Consider the following 20,326-nt stretch of genomic DNA (forward strand, 5'->3'; position numbering starts at 1 on the left):
ATTAAGTTTGAGAAACCTCAGGTGCATTCTTCCTCCCGGGGAGTCATGATGTATATTAATGTATTAAAGACTCCAAGAAGGCCTAGAGTGAGCAACTTTGCTTTGTTGAGTTGATTATGAGGCATGGGATCTTTTTTTCTGGGGGATACTTAGGCCATGAACTGTTATTGTAGGGAAGATACTTTGAAGGATGCCGGTCTAAAAATATGCCAGTGGAATGAGAACCATGTGTTTGACCTCCATGCAGACCAGGGAAAAACCATCCCTTAGCCAGAGACTGGCTCTGGCTTTGACCAAATTGTTGGACAACCGCTGGTCCAAGAGGAAACTTGGCAGAAAAGAACTGATCAGATCTGTCCAATCCACTCTGCCCACACTGATTAGAGTTCTTTTTGTATCTTAACAACCACATGGAATTTTAAAGAAAACTATTAGAAATCCTTGGGATATCTTTTTTTTCTTTCTTCATTCCTGCCATCCTCCATGACTCCACCATTGACTTTGACTTTCTAAAAAGTCTGGTCTTAAACAGGCAGGAACCGGGGGGTGGGGGTGGGGGGGCAGTGGTGCCATGGTGACTCAGTCGGTTAAGCTTCGGACTCTTGATTTCGGCTCAGCTCTTCACTGGGTGTGGAGTGTGCTTGAGGTTCTCTCTGTCCCTCTCCCTTGCTTGTATGAGGGCTTGTACACATGCTCTCTAAATAAATAAATAAACAAACAAACAAACAAACATAAAATAAAATAAAAAATAAAAAGTCTGGTCTTTGCTCTGGCCAAGACCTGTGGGCTCTCTATCCATCTCTGGGCTGGGCTGGCTCTGGTTAGGGAGGTGAAGCCAGGAAGGGACATGTCCCAGGGTCACAGGGTCCCCAGGGTCCCCAGGCTGTGCACTGTCCCCCTGCTAAATGAGAAGCCCCCCAGCACCCAGTGGGGTCTGAGATCCCCTCTCCCACCTGGGCCACTGGGGTTTCACCAGCAGTGATAAAGCTGGAGACCAGCCTCCTCTGTGAGTCCTCCTGTCACCCCACCCAACCTGCCTTTCGAAAAGGATTCCTGGGGCACAAATAAGGACTATGGCTTCCCTGGCGCCCTTTTGGGGCTATCCAAACCCCGAACGACCAGAAGTCCCTTCGAAGGGGCTCAGATAGAGCTAGTGAAGGACTTCCCCTTTTGTAGCTTGGGAAGAATAGCAACATAAGATGGCAGGAGGCCCAGTCTGGACTTCTGCCTGTATTACCTGCCTGTTGGCTGCTCTCTTCATGTTGGGAGCCACACCAGAGGCCTAAGCCCCTCACGCGGCCCCTGTGTTGGGCCCCACTCCAGCCATGTCATCAGAGAACTACGTGGGCTGGACTTTTCTCAGTTCAGGCTTTTCCCCAGGCCCCAACTCTGTCCTTGGCCTCTTCATACTCCTAAGCAAGTCCACTGAGATTGTGTGTCTGGGGCCAAGGACCAGCAGGCCTCCCCCTGGCTGCCCTCACTCACCATCTTCCCCCATCCCTGTCCATCCTCAGGGCAGAATGTCTGCAGCGAGGCGTCTCCCCCTCCAAAGCCCACGGCCTGGGCTCCAACCTGGTCACTGAGGTCCGTGTCTACAACTGGTTTGCAAACCGCAGGAAGGAGGAGGCGTTCCGGCAGAAGCTGGCCATGGACGCCTACAGCTCCAACCAGACGCACAATCTGAACCCCCTGCTCTCCCACGGCTCTCCCCACCACCAGCCCAGCGCCTCTCCTCCAAATAAGCTGTCAGGTAAGCCCGGCCCAGGCCCCGATGCCTCGGCAGCCCAGCCGTCCTGCGTCTCCCCCCTGGTCTCAGCTGGCTCAAGATTTTTCGGAGGAGGAAATGGTGGGATGGTGCTGCTAGGGCTGGCCTCCTCCCATGGCCAAAATCTTCTTGTGAAAGCAGTGTGTGGCTGTGGTCAGGTTTCCTCTGAGTCCTTGCTCAGCCTCCAGGGAGCCCCTCTCCCCAGCCTTTTCTGGGTCCCCTTTCTTTTCCCTGGGTGGCTGCTGACTCAGCAAGGTGGTGCGACTGTCTGATTAGACAGAGAGGCTGTCTTGTTGGCACTCCAGGTCCAAACTGCAGGGGTCACCTCCTCCCCGTCCGGATCCCCCCACAGGGCTCCGTCTGGCCATGGCAGGAGGAGCCCCAGGGCCTGTGGGGAAGGGTCACTCTACTGGCAGTCTCTGCTGCTTGGCTTCGGTACCCTGCCGGAATTAGCATGGAATCAGTCACCTCAAATCTTGGCGGTGCTGAGTTGGCCAAAACTGGTTGGGTATCTACTGTGTGCTCTTGTATGCTGGGCCCCCGGCCTGCCTTAGGCACCTCTGCTGTGGAGTGTGGGCTTCTCAGGATGGAAGCCTACATCTTCACTGTGGGAAGGTGCCCCTGTGTGCTGAGTGGTGTGGTCTGAGGGTGAGCACTTCTCCCCTCATGGGAGAAAGTTCGGGTTATTCTTGAGAGGCAGAGAAGCCCCCCTCCCCCCCACCCCGGAGAGCGCTAGCCTGATGGCAGAGTAACTCTGTCCCTTAACGGAAATTCAAAGCAGGGTTCAGAGGGCAGAGGCAAACGGCATGTGGCCAGCATGGAGCACGACTGGGGTACTTGCTGCCCACCCGCGGTGATCCACGGAGCTGGAACTAGAGCGGTGGGGGGCGTGGTTGGGGCAAGGGGCATTATTGAGAAGACAATGGCTATTGTACTGGGACCTGTGATCTCCACACCAAAGTCAGGGAGCCTGCAAGCCGAACAAAGGCCAGGCAGCTTTCTGACAAGCTGGGGTTGTGGTGAGGTCACCACGGGGTCGTTTGCGTAGGCCTTCTGTATACTGACAGGAGACACAGAGCAGGGCTGGGGGGGTGGGGGGGCCAGGCAGGTACTGGAAGCTGAGCAGGGTGGGTGCCAAATACAGCCCGAGGGCCCCCCACCCCCGGCCCCAGATCTCGGCCTTTTAAAAAATCATGGAATGCTAGAAATGGGAGGAGCTTCAAAGAAGGAAACTGAGGCCCCAAAGAAGCAGTGACTTGCCAATGTTAAAAGAGCGAGGGTGGCAGAGGCGGCTAGAACTCAGGCCTGCTGGTTCCCACTTGGCACCAAATAGGTGCGGGCGCGTCCTGCCCACAGAAGCTTCTCGTCTCCTCGGGAAGGCATCATGCTGGCATGGAGTGCCCAGAACCATTGAGGGCCCAAGGCTGTCTTCCAGGGCTTCGTGTGTCCTTCTAGGGAGGAGACTCCTATTTATGGAGCAGTAATTACGGGACACTGTCTGTGTTCAGTGGCTGCCATCCCCTCTGCCTGAATTTTCACTCGGGGCTCATCGCGATAGTCCTTGTCCGTGCCCAGAGAGGGAATTCTCCAGACTCGGTTTTGAATCCTGTACCTAGCCAGCCGGGTTGATCCCCACAACTGCAGGGTGACCCAGTCACATCACTTCTCCACGTCTGACTTTCCCGTCTGTAGAACAAAGAAATAGGACCTACCTCATCGGGCCCACGTGAGGAGTAAATGAGAGAATGTGTAAACACCATCTTTCCCAATAAACGGTGACGACTGTCATTATTGCTCTCGTTCTGGCGAGCAACAGCAGAGAGAAAGGCAGCAGCAGTCCCTTTCCTCCTAACTTGCACACGCCGGGGGCATTATCTCCTAAGAGGCAGTGACATGCACCCTGGCCCTGGGACTGGGCTAGGGCCTGGGGTGCAGGGTGCTGGGAGGCGTGACTGTGGCCCCCTCTCAGGCTGCCAGGGTGGCACGTGAGCTGTGCTGGGGTGCCTAGGGGATGCACCCCAGGCTAGGCAGACAGCAGGCTGGAGCCCGGCGCTCAGGGTAGGCTACGGTCTGCAGAGCCTTGCGGTGTGCTTCCTATCATGGGCCCCACCACCAAGGTAGGGCCTCTAGCCAAGCCCAGATTGTACCTGGATGCAGAATACAAAAAGAGCTCTATGGGGGCCAAGGAGAAACCAAGACCCAGAGTCAGCATCAGCACTAGCACCCTCTAAGGCTAAGCGGGGGGCCGGGGGCGGGGAGGGACAAGGCCCCAGGCCCCCTCCTCTGCACTCCCTCCCCTCCACACACCTGCCTCTAAGCCAGGAGGCCCGGAGGCACCTTAGAGACACGTCTTTCCCTTGAACCTTCTTCCTGGAGAGGAGAGCATCCCATCTCTAAGGAGCTCCTGGTCTCGTAGCCACTCTCGGTGGGTTGCGGCCCACTTGCCCACAGTGACCACAGTGTGACCCGGCTGCTGGAATGTCCAGCACAATAGGAGTGGCAGGGGGAGCACTTTGCCTCTGTCAGCGGCTGATTGGTTACAAGGTGCCCTACAAACACCCTGTCAGCAGAATCAGCTGTTTTCGGTGCTGCCCCTCCCGCCTTTACAATCACACACCAGCATGCAGCCCAGGGTTGTCATGGCTTTGTCTCCCTTATGCATGCTTAATTGACAATTAAGTTGGGGCTTTGAACCAGCCTGGCTGCCGCTGATGGGCCTTCATCTTTCCAGTGAGAGTCACAGGGGCACCCTTTGTTTGCTCTTCTTGGGGGCCTGAAGTTACTGTAGCAGGCTGCAGGCAGCCATTTATCTTCAGCCTGGAAGGCCTTTATCTGCACCCCCCCATTCCAGCTCTCGTCAGCAGGAGCTGTCCCTCGTTATAGGCCCCATGACAGCCCATTCTGAGGCCATTGAGGAGGCCCGGAGTGATGGCCCCTACCTCCATTCTGGAGTGGAATCAAGAGAAAGGCCCCCAAAAGGTCAGAGAGCAGGGCTGTGGTAAGGAAAGGGACTGGTTGGAGACAGGTGCTTGTATTGATCGGCTCGAGGAGGAGGAGGGAGGAGGAAGTTGGCGTGGACTGGAATCAGGGCTAGCCTTGGCCCAAGCCTTGGGATCCAGCTGCATGAGCTGTCGTGCCCCCTGTGCCCTCTCCTCCAGCCTGCAGCAAATTCACTCACCCGGCCCGCTTGCCACAGCCAGGGAGGGGCAGACGGTCCTCGTCAGCCTTCATTCGCCCCACGCGTCATATCCTTCACTCATCTTTCAAGAAGGAGATTGAGGCTCATCCTCCTGGAAAGAAAGTGAGGCACAGAGACGAGAGGGAGCCCTTCCAGAAGAATCTTTGGACACCCTGACCGATAACCTCTTTAAGTGGGGGCCTTTATTTCTGTGGCTGCTTCCTCCTATCTCCCTTCAAACTCTGTTGCCCCCTCTCTAAGCCCAGTGGACTTGATTGCCCCGATGGTCGTATCGGAGCTTAAAACCCAGAGAATCCTGCTGCCTGCATCCCTCTTGGCCCCTTTCTTCACCCGTCCTCCCAAGTCACCCACAAGAATCTAAGCCTGGGACTTAGACAAACCAGACTCTGGGCCAGGATATCTGTGTGATTACTGCTGTTTTCCCTGATGCTGAAATTGGTAGGACCCAAGGAAATCTCCAGAGTGCCCAGTGGAAGGGTTATGCCTACCCGTGAATAATCATAAGGTCTAGTGTTGATTAAATATCTCCTGGGTCCCAGGCCCTGGGCTGAGCACCTACCTGCGTCATCTTATTTAAGCCTCACAGCAACCCTGTAAGGGCAGAAACCTTCTGTCCCCGTACCCCCATTCTACAGTCAAGGAAGGGGAGAGGTTTAGAATGTAGATAATTTGCCCAAGTTCATATAATTAGTAAGTGGCAGGCAGGTTTTAAACTGTCACACGCTGACCATCTCTCTGCTTTATGCAGATGCTAAGAACTTGGCAGGCATGGAAACACACACACACACACACACACTCCCTTCTTCCACATTCTTATTGCTCCCCTCTGAATGACAAAAAGGCTTTAGGAGAATGTGGCTGAGGATGGGGGGGAGGCTCCCCTGCCCCATCTCCCATTCTGGCTTCGTTACTCCTCCCCCCACCGGCATTACAACTGTTGCCCCTGACCAAGGAAGATTTTGCACCCTGCCTGGGGAAGAAATTCAAGCCCCCTCTTTCACGACCCCATCCCCATATGGGCAGGGATTTGAACTGCCCTTGCAGTCCCGCACTGTCTGGGGCACTAAATGCCTTAACAACTTAATGGGGCTTCAGAGACGGGTGCAGGCATCTCAGCTCCCCTCTGGAGCTCCGCCCCCCCCCCCCCCCCAGCAGCAGACGAGGGGGTGGTTTATGAGGGCGGCTGTAAAAATATTCATCTCCACAGCAGAGATCCCCATGGTAAATAAACCTTATTGTCCCCGAGTAGCAGATTCTTTCAGTTCAGAAAAGAAACAAATCCTGCCTTGAAACATCTGGTATTTGAGGAAACACTTTGGTACTGACTTGGAGTTGAGTGGTAGACCTGGCTCCGGGGTTCTCCTTCATCAGGAGCTTATCTGACGGCCATTTTATCTGCTAAATTTGAAGGTCGTTTTATCTTGCAGTACCACCCCATCGGCTGCCACTAGATTGAGGAAGACAATCAGGATATTAATGAGATTAAGAGGCCCAGCCTTCAGAGATTCTGCTGGCAACCTCCTCCTGATAGTGGACCAACCCTGGTCTGCATACAAAGAAACCTGACTGCTGGGCTGGTGGGGCTCAGAGGCTCTCCACAAAGGGGCCAGGAGATACTGGAGTGCTATCGCTGTAGGCAGCCCCGTTGGCCATGCCTAATCCCCCTGAAGGACCCTTAGATGATTCAAGGACTCCTTGTTGTCTCCAAACAGCTCGAAGGAGGAAGGAAGCTGCTTGCACGGACAGAGCCCCAGCCAGCAGGTTCCTGGAGAAGTGCCCTTGGAATCTGTTTGTTGAAGTGTTTTGGGGTTTTTTTTTTTTAAGATTTTATTTGAGCAAGAGAGAAAGAGAGAGAGCGTGCGCTTGCACACAAGTGGTGGGGAGGGGCAGAGGGAGAGGGAGAGAAGCAGACTTCCGTGGGGCTCGATCCCAGGACCCTGAGACTGTGACCTGAGCTGAAGGCAGACACTTAACTGACTGAGCCACCCAGGCATCCCTGTTTGTTGAAGCCTTGATGGGAACTGACAGGAGTTTGGGGGGAATTAAGCACCAGAGGTGCGGAGAGCGGCCAAAATCTGTGCAAGGATCTTGGAAGCAAACTTCCTTGATGGGAAGGCCCAAGATCTGGCATTTTGCCTCTACCCACTTATCAAGAAGAAGTACAAGTGCAAATGGCGAAGCTATACAGACAGAGAGATAGAGATTGTATAGATATATACAGATGAATGAATGAATGAAACATAGCCCCAAAATAAGGTCAGATGAGGCATTCAGTTGTTATCCTAGTGGTCATGGGATCTCTGGTATAGGGGTTGGCAAAACTTCTTCTGTGAAGAGCTAGATAGTAAATATTTTAGGCTTTTCAGGCCATATAGTCTCCTTTCACAACGACTTCACTCTACTTCACTCTGCCTTTGCAGAATAAAAGCAGCCCCGGACCATATGGAAATGAGTGTGTGTGGCTGTCTCCCAATGAAACCTTATTTATGGGACTGAAATTCAAATTTCCTATAATTTTCAGACATCACAAAATATTCTCCTTTTAGTTTTTTCCCCAACCATTTAAAAATGTAAAAACCAAGCTGAGCTAATGGGTCCTACAGAAACAGGCTGCTTTGGCCTGGGGGCCACAGTTTGCTGACCCCCACTCTAGGATAATGGTTCCCAAACTCTGCCACACTTTAGAATCAACTAGGGAGCTTCTAAAAATCCCAATGCCCAGGCTGTGCCATAGACGCCTGACGTGTAATAACCCAGACATGGAATACACACTGAAGATAATCTGGGGAAGTGCTTTCATAAATCCAGCGGGCATAGCAACAAAATCATAGGCTGTGCAGGAAGACCTGAATTCCAGCTTCAACTTGGCCACTCATTAGCCGTGTGACCCTGGGCAAATCTCTGGGATCACTAAGGCCCAGTTTCTCAATTTGTAAAATGGGGACACCAATTTATGCAGATGCTACAAGGATTAAATGAGATAATGCATGTAAAGCACCCTGAAGATAGCAGGTGCTCATAAATGGTAGCTAATACCATTCCTTGCAGAGCCTTGTTTTGGGGTTTCCCCCCTCTCTTTCGCTCTATTTCTCTTGGAGCTTTCTTCCAGTCCTGACTTTTAGAGAATTTTTTTTAAGATTTTATTTATTTGACATAGGGGGAGAGAGAGAGAGAGAGAGAGCACAAGCAGGGGGAGTGGCAGGGAGGGGGAGAAGCAGACTCCCGGCTGAGCAAGGAGCCCGACGCTGGGCTCAATCCCAGGACCCTGGGATCGGGACCTGAGCCGAAGGTAGACGCTTTCTACCTAAACTGACTGAGCCACCAGGCGCCACCCCCCCCCCCCGCAACTTTTAGAGAATTTGAGTGTGTCCAACTAGATACTCATCTTGGTGTTTGCAGCAAACTGAGGCCGGCCTCTGGTAGCATACTGAGTGTAAGGCAGCTGCTCATTCTTCCAAGGACTGCTCTGTGTCATGCATAGCACCCCTCCAATACCATATCCAGTACTATAGGCATGTAGTGCAAATGTACTAAACAGGGAGAGAAAGTGGGGGAAGCACCAAGGATTGTGGGGAGGGGCAGAGGCTCCTGACCATGTAGCGGGAGGTCAGGTTCATAGGATGACCCTGAATTTCCTGGAGGGCATTTTTCTCCTTTAATTTAAGGAGGCGTGAGCACCCTGCTTGTCAGTAATTAGCCCCGGGAACCTGCCAATTAGAGGGGGTGTGGTCCTTTCTTGGTGGAAGCCCAATCTGAGAAGCTTAATGGCCTTTGTTCTTAGGAAGGAGGCTCCCCCAAACTTCAGGTGAAAAGAGTGGCAGGAAGGGGAGGGTGGGCACATCCCCTGCGGTGAATGTGGGAAACCTCAGAAGCTCCAGAGGGCAGATTTTCTGGAAGCTTCTTCCCTCCACCTGTGAGCCTGCATCAGCTTTAGACCCCTTCCCTCTGCTCTGGCTGCAGCGGCCCGACAAAGGTTGAGCCAATGAAGCTCAGTCTTTAATGCTTTCAGGAAGTCAAGAACCAGCCTTCTTAGGACCCATACTCCCGCCCTTTCCAGGTCGGAGGAACACCTCCATGCAGATACATTAAGTGTTTAATGACTCTCCCGAGGGAGGTCTACAGCCCCTGAAGCAAGCTGGCTACAGGCAGTGCCTTGCCTGGACCACACTCAAACAGGTTTGGGCTTGATCTATGGTTCTTTCACCATCTGGTGGTTACTTAGTCTCTCTGAACCTCAGTTTCTTCATCTATGAACTAGAGATCATGATACCTATCTCCTGAGGGCTGTTGAGAGGCTTAAGGATGATCCACGGCCAGGAGCCAAGCACAGTGCCTGACCAGGAGGGTCTTGGGGCGTTGGCTCAGGAGCCCTCAGGGCCCTGAGAGGAAAAGCTTTGGATTTCCCTGGGTTCCTGACGGGGGTGTGGCTTGCAGTTTCACCCTGGAAGTTTCTCTGTGCAGGAGCCCTGCTTCTCATTTGAGACATCAGAAACCATGAAGTCCGAGTATTGGCAGGACCTGGGCTTTTCCAGTCTCCTTCCCAGGCCACATAGAAGGCATCTGGGGAGCTCATTAAAAACACCCACGTCTCCCCTACCCACACCTTTTAGAATCAAAACCTGACGTGGGGGGGTCAGGCACGGGAAGTTTCAACAAACTCCTGAAGAGATGTGGAGGGCTGGATGTCATCAGGCTAGATGGAACAGGAGGGTCCTGAAGGGATTGATGATCATCCTGATGGCCCTTTGCTGAACTAGGAGAGGTGAGGCAGCCAGCCGAGGGAAGGGCCCTGGACTCGGATTCAGGAAACCAGAGCCGTGAATGGCAGGGGTACCTTGGGCCGATCACTTAATTTCTCAGGGATTCTGGCAAATGAGGGTGTTGGACCTCTCAGCTCTGACCGGTTATTATTTGGAGACTGGGTGTCGTATCGAGTCTTGGGGCCCAGGACTCAGCTGCTTGAAGCAGCAGAGGGAGGTTGGCCATTGTGATACCTTATTGTTAAGCTCATCATCTGTTTCTCTCCCTCGCTCCTTCCCCATTTCAGGAACTGTGTGCTGTTACAATCCTTCCACCTTTATTAGGGACCATTAGAGCTTTACAGCACCAGTAGATTGGGTGGGGCCAGTCACAATAAACAGATTTATAATGGGTGTAAACGGGACACCTATCACTGTTGGAGGTTAACACTTTCAGGGCCTTTGAGTGGCAGCCTGCATGCCCAGACCTTCTGGCCCTGCCCACCGCAGGGAGCCTCTTCCTGGTCAGCGCCTGTTGGACTGGGTTGGCAATAAAGCCCAGTGAGTTCTTGCTCGGGTGGGAAACCTCTAAATAACATCCCCCGTCTGTGTAACATCGATTTGCATGGTGGGCACAAAATAGCTGCTTAATTTATCTCAAGATGTTTTGCGAATGGAAACGTTCAAGTTTACAAATGGAAACAAAATGAGCCACCTGCTCCTTCTTGAGAATCCTCCTGCCAGGTGAAATAGAGGGTTTGCTTCTCATCGTGTCAAAGAAAAAGAAACAAACCAAGTAAGTCTTTTGTCTCTGCAAAGAAAGTCGTTGCGGATGTCTCTAGAACTGTGTATGTACTCTGAATGGTAGAATGCTGGGCTGTACCAATGTCTGAGCCCGAGTGGGCTTTCTTCCCCAGTGGGTTTCCAGTCCATAGCTGGTGCCTGGCATATGGTAGACGTTCCGTGTATCTTGCGCTGATGGGATCTATTAGAGAGGGCTTCTCCTCCAAGAAGCTGAATGCATAAATCCCCTGTTGTATAATCTGTTACTCAGTTTTAAACTGAGCATGGACTTTGTTTCATTTTACATAACATAGTATATATTATTATTTAAAGCATGTATTCCTTTTCTAGAACAGTATCGTTCAGTTCTACCTCTGTTGATGCTGCTTAACCAAAGTACAGTCACACACACACCCTCCAACATTAAATACTACCAGGAAGTTGTCAAAGAGCATATTAGTTCTCCCTTAATGTTCTCCTGGTTTAGTTTCTACTAGTTTAGTTTACTAGCTTAGTTTAGTCTACTCGTTTGATTTTGTTCTACGAGTTAGCTTCATGTTCTACTAGATTAGTTCTTATAATCTCTCGCCAGCATCCCTTGGGCAAGAAAAGAGCTAGAATGGCTCTTCCTGAGTTTTTGTTGAGTGAACTGAGGTCTGGAAAACGGACCTGGACGTTTTGCAGATCAGTGTCATTTGGCAAGATGGCTCTAAGCTGCCACCATCCTCGGTGAGTGCTCCCTGAGCACTCTGTTGGTGCTCCTGTTCAGTGGAAGCCAGTGACCATCCAGCCTCCGAAGCTTCGGTGCCCGCCCGACACCTGGTGCTGCCTGGGACCAGCGTCCATGAGCTGGTGACCAGTAGCTGTCTGTCATGATGATAGTGATGGTCTGGCGGCGGTGACGAAGAGGCTGGGGTCTGGCCAGGCGAACGCCCATAAGGAGGCGGCTCTGACACTTGCCAGGCCTCAAAGGATCTTCTCCCTGGGTGTCACTTCCCAGCAGGGCCCTGCTTATGAATAGGTCGCAGTGGAAAACCTCTCCTTTCTGAGGCAATTTTATGAGCCCTTCAGTCACAATACAGATGTCTGTTTTTAGGACCTTACTTTTGTATAGACACCCAGTGGCTCAGTCTGCTGATGGCTTTATAGCCTTCCCCCATTGCCCAGACCTACTAGAAGCATCATCATTCTCCTCGCCAGCCAAGCCCAGGGGCCTTTGTTGCAGCCACATTACCCCTCCCCGCAAAGGCTGCCTCTGAGAATAGAGACCCCAGGAGCCAGACTGCAGCCGGGCTCCGTCTGTCCTCATGGCCTTTAGGCCTAACGATGTCCACCATTAACCCTTCTTAGTTTTACTCCAACTTCCTTTGGAGAAAAAGGCATTTAAGTGACTCATGTTGCCACAGCAGACTCCCATTAATTGATCCTTCCTCAAAGTCAACCCGATGAGGCGCCGAACTGGGTTCTAACAGGGTGAGTCTAAATTTGGGGTTCCCACCCACAGCCCCAAACTTTCAGAAATGGTCAGCCTGTGCTCATGGGAGCACCCGTTCCCATCCCCCCTTGAAGCACCCTAGGTAATGGGTGTTATGCTTAGGGCTCAAGAAGTCAGGAAGGGGTAGGCTCCCTGCAGGCACCCCATTGGCCCTTTTTGACACTAGGTAAAGCACTGCCCGAGATCTCTGCCGCTTCATACGAAACACTTATTCCGCCGTGCAGCCACCTCCGGCCTTCAAACACCAAGTCGCCCAAACGTGTCAGTGCTATTTCTACCTCGATCACATTTTACTGTCTCTCTTTCTCCTTCTCTCTCACTACCCCCTTCTCCCTTCTTTAAGAGGTATGCCTCCCACTAACCTCAGCAAAACCAGGAGATCTAGAGGAGAAGTGTATCTCGCTCCCACTTCTCTACCGCTCAGCTCAGCAGACTGACAGTGTGGAGCCTGGTTAGAACTAAAGTGCAGGTCATCCAATCATCAGCTGCTCATTCCAGCAATATGTACTGAGTGCCTACATGGGCTAGGCTCGGGGCGCCTGGGTGGCTCGGTCGGTTAAGCGTCTGCTTTCAGCTCAGGTCATGATCCCGGAGTCCTGGGATCGAGTCCCGCGTCGGGCTCCCTGCTCAGCGAGGAGTCTGCTTCTCCCTCTCCCTCTGCCGCTCCCCCTGCTTGTGCTCTCTCTCTCTCAAATAAAAATGAAATCTTTAAATAAATAAATGAAAATAAAACTAAATGGGCCAGGCCCTGTGCCAGGCACTGAGGACACAGTGGAGAAGGCAGGCAAGGTCCTGCCCTCACTGGGCTTACCTTCCTTCCTTCCAGTGAGAGATAAGCCAAGCAACAAGTAAACAAAATCATTTCCAACCGTTGGTGGCTCACGACGGAGGCTCAGCATACCTGGAATCAGTTCAGGGCTTACGGAGAAGGGAAGGAAGTGTCAGCTTCGGAACACCGCTGACCTGCTGGGGGAGACCCTTTAGCAAGAGGTAGTGAAAATAACCTCTTCCTCTTCGAACCTCAGTTTTCCATTCTGTCAAATGGACATCTGTGACACATGGAAAGCAGCGTGTGTAGATCACTCACAGAGGTGAGGGCTTCTCAAGCTGTCAAGGGCTGGCCTGGCCTCTTTCACTTAGAGCTGCAGCCTCCAGGCTGAAGTGCTCATTGCAAATCATCTGATGTTTGCCTGCAGAGACTGACTCTGTGGTGAGGACCTGGCGGGGTGGCCTCATGGGGGAGGACAGGCCGAGTCTCCGTTGCCCTTCTACCTCCCCACGTGTGTGATTTTCTCAGGCACACTGTGCTCGTTAGCGTCTGTTCTCAGCCAAGATGCTTTTGATGGAAGACGACTTTTTTTTTTCCTTTTCTTTTCTTGGCTCCCTTTGCTTTGATTTTTATAAGAAAACCAGTTTGTGGGCTTCCCTTAAGTATCACTCCACTTTTACTCCTTGAGTTCAAGAGTGTTTACCGTCCCCGCAGGCCTGTCTGTGTTTCTCCTCTTACGAATCGGCCTCCTCACTGAGCCACCTCAGGTAGAAGGCGATGTGGAATTGAAACCAGCCTAGTGTTTAAACTGCTTTCATCTTACATCAGCTTTTTCCTCTCAGGCTTTCAGATTTTTAATCTCCTAAACTCTCTGCAAACATTAATCTTGATGCCCAGAGAGGAGGAAATATGACTAAGAACTGGCAGGAGGCCCGTGTCGCCGATGAGGACACTGAGGCAGCAGGGCGAGCTCCACCATGGAAAGCTTGCGTTTCTGGAGTTCCCAGTTACAAACCGGGGAACCGTGTGCATTCTTTTATCCCCGATGAGCGTCCCAGAAGTTCCCTCGATGGAATCGTTTGTGTCTCTGCCTCTTTCCTCAAGAAAGTGACACCTCTACGGGGAAAGGGGAGTGGATTTCTGAGGATGCATGACCGGGCCCATCAGGACTGGCCTAATTCCTCCTGGCCCCTTCCCCGGCCCGGAGTTTTGGCGTCATTGGAAAGACAGCTCTGTCTACCCATAATTGATGGACAGGGTTGTTTCCTTTTCTCCTTCACACACTCCCTCTTGCCTGGGCTTAAATTCCCAGTTTCTAGACCCAACAGGGTTGGGCTGTGCTCTGCATGAGGTTAGAAACACACGGGAAGAATGTGTGTGACAGAGCTCTGGCCAGTTGAGTAATGTTTACTCTGTTGGTGGCTGGGACGCTCGTTCGCCCTGGCAGAGGTCCATCAGCCGGAGGAACATTCCTGCATTATCAGGGATGGGAGATTGGCTTTGAAATGTCAAGGGTGAAAGGCATCCCACCAGGTTCTGGGTGCAGCTCACAGACCCCAGGAAAATGGGCCCCCTGGCTTCAGTGCCAAAGGCCACATGGGGGCAAGCCGAGCCTCACTTTGCCCAGGAGGCCCCACCTCCCTCTTCCCCTGCTTCCTATAAAAGAGCGATTTCTGGTCATGTTTCCCTGGCTGACGTTGCTCTTCTGTTTGCGCAGCTTTTTCTCTCCCCAGAAATCCCGGTGCTTCTCTCACCTTATTTTACTCTCTCATCATTCTGGCCTCTGAGGAAGGAAGACCCCCATATGCCCACCTTGTAGAGAAAACCGCCAAGACCCCAAAGTTGACTGGCCCAGAATCATCAAGGCAGAGAGACAGAATTCGTTTCAAGTGTCTAGACGCCGATGCCCTGTTGATTTCTGGAATTGTGGAATTCCAGTTGTTTTGAGAAGCTCTAAGAGAGCTGTAAGTTCTCAGCCCCTGAAGCACAGGTTTCTGAAAAGTCCTTGTGATTAATTACACCCTGAGCGGGTCCTCTCTGGGGTCCTCCTGCAAGGCAGTTGTGTCTGTCCTCAAACACAGGTGCATGGTCGGTTCTGTAGAAGCTGACATTTACATCATAAAAACCACCATGCTCTGTAAAGTCATGCAATGAAAACCATGGGGTTTATGGGGGGGGAAATGGGGTTAAGGGCACACCACTCAAAACTTCTTCAGTGACACCCTTTAAAAAGATAAGACTCTAATAAAAGGATGAGCAGAGTTTTACCCCCGTTAACTGGTTAGGAAATGCATCAGTGTGACAATAAATATGGCATTTTACCTTGAAACAGTCCTGAAGTTTGCATATGGAGGCAGGCGTCAGAAGGGTCTCAGCTTGTGAGTTCGTGTGAAGTGGTGGGCGGAGGGTTGTCGGAAATCGGAGGGAAGGTTCTAACTCCAGATCTGGATGCATATGGCCTATAGCACATGCAGGAACCTGCTGGTAGCTGGTAGACGCTTGAAGGGTGTGTGTGTGTGTGTGTGTGCACGTGTTTTCCCATGTGGCTCCGCCCAGCTGGGTGCAGGTTTCTGAAATCCTCAAATGGGAAATTCATGTTGCACTCAGATTATTCCATAACGTATCAATAGAATTGGACCAGATCCACACTTTTCGATATCAACATTGCCGCGGGACTGACTGCATTTTCTTCTTCTGCCGGAAGGAATGCTCCCTTGTTTTAGAGCATGCGTGCTCAAAGCAGCTGAGAGCTCATGCCTTCTTTCAGGAAATGTTCACAGTCCCAGGCCCTCTGTTAGGCTCTGAGGATGCAACATTGAGTAAAAAGCCATCCCTTCCTTTAAGAGGGCGAGAGAAGTACCCTGTCATAGGAACATTATGGTGCCTGGTGACTGACTCCTGCTGTAAGCGTCTCAACTGCATGTGAAATGCAAAGGGCAAAGCAGATAACTACCAGGATGAATCAAGGAGCGTTTCACAGAGGAGGTGACATTTAGCCCTCTTGAAAAGATGCGACATGGAGGAGAAGGGAAGAGCTTTCCCGGCAGAGGGAACAGCAGAAGCAAAGGCACAGAGGCAGGAGATGGCAGGGCCAACATGACGGACAGCAGGTGCTCTGACATAGCTGTATGGGATGTCATGCGAGGTGAGGCAGCTAAGGGGCTCGATTCTGCTAGTCTTTGCTGTTGGGGCTTTTCCGGAAGGCAGTGAGGGGCCGTCCTAGGTTTCCAAAGAGGGCAGTGACACAGTGCGAGTTTGTTTAAGAAAGAAATCCCAAGCTGCAGCAATGTGAAGACTGCCCTGGAGGAGGGTGTTGGCACAGGAAGCAGAGTGTGGAGATGCTGGCTTCTGGAACCATGAACTCCGTCCATGTTTTGATACTTCTGAGCAGTCATATTGCATAGAAACTGGATGAATTGTCTCTGTCCCACATGCCATCAGGAATTCAGAAAGAGCCCAACACCCATGATACTGAGGCCTAGGAACAGGTGAAGGAGGTCAGCTCCTCACCAGGATCTCAGGGATGTCTCTAGATTCTAGCTGGGATGACTTTTGCTGCTGGGCACATGTACCGTGGTTTCTAGGACCAGCGATGGGGACATGGCCGATGAGTGCCTTGAGCCAGGAAGTGAGTGCAAGGTACAGGGCCACCTTCTAGCATTGTCATATCTCCTCTTGGGCCCTCTGGGGCTATTAACCCAGCATCTTTGGGCAGTCAGTAGTAAACCAGAGCCCTTGTGGTAGTATTTACGTTCAGAGCTTGCAGGGGTGAAGGAAGAAGGGAAGATGCCATTCCACTTGCCTAGCACAGTACCCGGCACGTGAGAGGTGCTCAGTCAAGTTTGTGTGAACTCAGCCTTCCTGAAAACGTCTTTTAGACCAAGACAGTCCCAAAGTAGAAGGAGCTGAGGTATCTTGAGCCACTCTTATGTACCAAGCACGTTCTGGGGACTTCCACATCCCTTAAGTCATTCATCTTCTTCCCAATGAGCCAAGGGGCAGAGTTTGTTAACAGCAAAGAAACTGAAGCTCGGGGAGGTTCAGTCACCTCCCCAAGGCCACACAGCTAATGTGTGGTAAAGCCAGGATTTAAACCCGGGTTGCCTGGCTCCAGAGCCTCCGCCACTTTCCTTCTCCCTTGATGCGCTCTCCTGGGTTTGTGAAATACCCAAGGACCTGGCCGCTCCTTCCTCCAACAAGAACACCTATTCCGGGTGGATCACCAGCCACTGTCTTGTGATACACCTTCCACCTTCACACCCCCTTTAAGGCGACTGCCTGATTACAGCCACCTTCTCTGGGCCCAGAGTGATTGCCCAACTCCTCGTGAGAGGAGCACTGGTGGGAAAGGTTACAGGTGAATCTGGGTGAGCAGCCCCCCGCCTCGCTCCCACCACACTTCGGCAGTGATACCAGCCCCCTCCCGCAGCGGGCAGGCCTCTGGCTCGGAGTTGAGGAAGCTGGAGTTCACCCAATACACTGAAGGCAGAGCCGAGATCAGCCGGGGATGCCCTAAACTCCCAGCCCGATGCTCCCCCTTCGCCAGAGGTCTAAGCCCACCAGTCTTTTAACAGAACAGCCCCACCCTTACATTTCTCCTAGAATGAAGTTCTGCTGGGGGCAGCAAACAAGGTTTAAACACCACAGCAGCCTTGGGCTACACTGCCTGGGTTCTAACAAATGGCTCTTGACACTCTTCTGCCAGGCTCCCTCTTAAAGAAGGCTTTTGTTTCCTGCGGATATCCTTGGTTAATTATTTTTAAATAAATAATTATGTAGCCTGTGGTAGGGGAGAAGCCTCCCCGTGACCCATATTTGATCGTCAGAGGACTGGCCCTCTTCCTTCGGCCAAATTAAATAGGCTAAAACCAGAGTCTGTTTGACTTGAGGCTGAATCGATGATGGGGACAGGCTGGGAGGTGAACACACAGCTGACTCCCAGCGTTATCACCACTCTCTCAAGAGCAGAGCATCTTGGGGAGGTAAATAGCTGGCCAGGGAGTCAGAGAAAGCAGGAGAAAACAGGGTGAAGTCCAGTCCCTCCAAAAGGAAAGAATGAGAGGGGCAGGGGCCAGGCCTGCCTCCCAGGTTGCCTCCAGAGCAAAACATCAGGGCTTCTACAGGGTAGGCTCCTTTGGGAGCCCTTCTCCGGGGACAGGTCGTTCCATTCGGTACTTAGAATCTGCCCTAAGTTGTCTAGAATTCTAGAGTCTTAGGGCAAGTGCCTTGGGGTCCACCTCCATACCAGCTCCCTCCCCACCTATAGTTACCATTTATTTAGCATTATGCTAGGAGACTTATAGATACTTTCTCCTATCGCCAAATAGACCTGTTAAGGAAGCATTTCCTCCATTGTATGAGAGGACGCTACAGCCCAGAGAAGTTATTTTCTCAAGATCACACATCTCCAAAGAGCGAAGTCAAGATTCGAGCCTGAGTTTGTCAAGCTCTCAAGCCCACAGTCTTCTCCCTGTCCCTCCTTGTCAGAAAATATTTCCGATTACTGATAGGAAACCTGCCTCCCCTATTTATCACTGGATCTGCTCTGGCTCCTGAGCTCACGAGGCGCGCACGTCTTTCTTCTCCTCCATAACAATACTGTGAGCTGTTGGACGCATCCTGCCAGGAGCCCAGGGGCAAATGTGAGTGGAGGAAAAAAGCACCTGATGTGATCCAGTGGGACGGAGTAGACAGGGGTAAATAGGAGACCTCAGGGCCACAGATAGCTGTGGAAGATTACGGGCAGGACTGGGCAGGGGGTGCCGGTTTGGAGGCAGGGAAGCCTTTCTTCCTTTTAACTCCACGGCGCCTGTTGCCCCCAAAATGTGGTACCCTAGACCAATAACTACCAAATTCCAGTGCGGTCCCACTGCCACTGCCACCCCCACCGGCAGCCCCATGCGTCAAAGGGTGGGGACAACCAGCAATAGAAGAAGCCCATAAAGCACGCATCAAGCCACTCAGAGTCAAGCAGGTTGCTCATGAAGGTTAGAAGCCTGCCTTAGCATTTGTTTTGTTTTCTTCCCAGCCCTCTGAGGCTCTAGGTCATATCAGCCTTGGGTAACGTCCTTCGGGCCATGCCAGGAAAACTGGCTTGGGGCTCCTCTTGGCAAGCTGCGTCTTAGCGATTTGGAGGCTGCTTAGTGATTTGGAGGCTCCTGGGGGGACTTTGCAGCCTCCTCGGGAGGGTGGGGCTCCAGGGGGAGCAGGAAGCAGGGCAGGGGGAGACAGACCAGCAGAATCCGTATCCTTAATACAGTGAGAGTTAATGTGGTTGGAAAGCTGGTAAATGGAGAATTGTAGGCAGACAGTTGGCCCACCTCTCCAAACGATTGCATGCCCAGAGCATTCGTCTCCCTCCCCTGCAGGTAGACACAGGGTCCCTCAAACCTTTTTGTTGAATCCAAAGAGAAAAACAAGAACAAGGGTCTTCGTCAGCTTTGAGCTTAGAGATGTCCCAGCGACCCCCAGCTTTGTCTTTGGCAGTCTCATGGGCCCATCCAGCAGGACTTTGACCCTGCAAACTGGGCAACTGGTTCTTTGCCCCCCTCCACCCCCCGCCCCCCCCCGCTCTCCCCTTCAGCTTCCTTCTGCCCTTCCCCCCCCCCCCCCCCCCCCCCCAGCGCAGACCTCTGTTTTGGTTCCTGAGCAAGAGGGAGGGTCAGAGTAGTGAGGCTGTAAACATGCTTGGTTCTCCCCTCCCTTGCAGACCAAACTGCAGTGGTTTACTAAAGGCATCCACGTCCTGCCAGTATGTGCTGCCTGCCCCACGTCCTGGCAGACGCGCCTCCCCCTGGGCCCTGGAAGTCAGCCAGATGGGACCCCATCAGAGGAATGTGAGTTCCAGAGCCAACGACTCCCAGCTGCAGCCCCACCCCTGTCCTGCTCCGCCTGCGTCCTCCCTCCCCCCGCCGCCCCAGGGCCTCTCAGGCTCAGCCCAAAGCGTGGTGCGCAGGGACGGATGCCTTTTGCTATAGCTCTTACAGGGGTCCCTGGGTGAGTGCCTCTTTGTAGAAAGGGTCTACTCATACTTTGCAGCCCCGCATTGCCAAGAGATATCAGGGAAACATTTCTAGAAGGCATTTCGAAGAGTAAAAGAAATACCCTCGCCAGGAAGAGAAGGCCAGTCTCAGCACCTAAAGCCTGGAAGAACTATGCTAAAGCAACAACAAGGGGAATCCTCTTGTTCGTTGGAGTTCCTTCCTTCCTTCCTTCCTTCTTTCCTTCCTTCCTTCCTTCCTTCCTTCCTTCCTTCCTTCCTTCCTTCCTTCCTTCCTTCCTTCCTTTCCTTCTTTCCTCTGACATAATATATTGAGTGGTTACCAAGTGCCAAGACACTTACCGCCATGAACAAAACAAAACAGACAAAAATGCCCTGCCCTCATGGAGCTTACGTTCTGGAATTTGAAGTCGAGCCCACCACCACCTTTACCCTGGGCCAGTGTTTCTTGTGGGCAGACGGGAGGAGAAGGCAACAACTTGACATTCTTGGCGGCCACCCTTGCAAACGAGGGGAGCCGACTCAGTGTTCCAAGGCCATGGGGGCACTCACGGCTGCTGTTGGGTCTGTCTTGTT

At 52.3% G+C, this 20,326-nt stretch overlaps 1 protein-coding gene and 1 long non-coding RNA gene across 10 annotated transcripts in view; one reads left to right on the plus strand and one right to left on the minus strand.

Annotated features, from left to right (window-relative positions):
- Positions 1–20,326, plus strand: part of HNF1B (HNF1 homeobox B) — a 52,895-nt gene that overhangs the window by 10,591 nt on the left and 21,978 nt on the right. For all 8 annotated transcript variants that reach the window (XM_027568192.1, XM_027568193.1, XM_027568196.1 and 5 more), the window contains exon 4: positions 1,515–1,750. In XM_027568192.1, coding sequence (XP_027423993.1) covers positions 1,515–1,750 — 236 coding nt within the window. The remainder of the gene's footprint in view (positions 1–1,514; positions 1,751–20,326) is intronic.
- LOC113908152 lies at positions 640–20,298 on the minus strand. Of its 2 annotated transcripts, XR_003515367.2 has the most exons (4): positions 20,145–20,298; positions 6,291–6,411; positions 4,944–5,055; positions 640–697 (listed from the first exon to the last, which is right to left on the minus strand). It is a non-coding gene; the product is annotated as an uncharacterized LOC113908152 (long non-coding RNA). The 2 variants fall into 2 exon arrangements; XR_003515368.2 differs by lacking the exon at positions 6,291–6,411.

This window comes from Zalophus californianus, chromosome 16 (genome assembly GCF_009762305.2).
Source record: "Zalophus californianus isolate mZalCal1 chromosome 16, mZalCal1.pri.v2, whole genome shotgun sequence".
In the NCBI taxonomy this organism is placed as follows: domain Eukaryota; kingdom Metazoa; phylum Chordata; class Mammalia; order Carnivora; family Otariidae; genus Zalophus; species Zalophus californianus.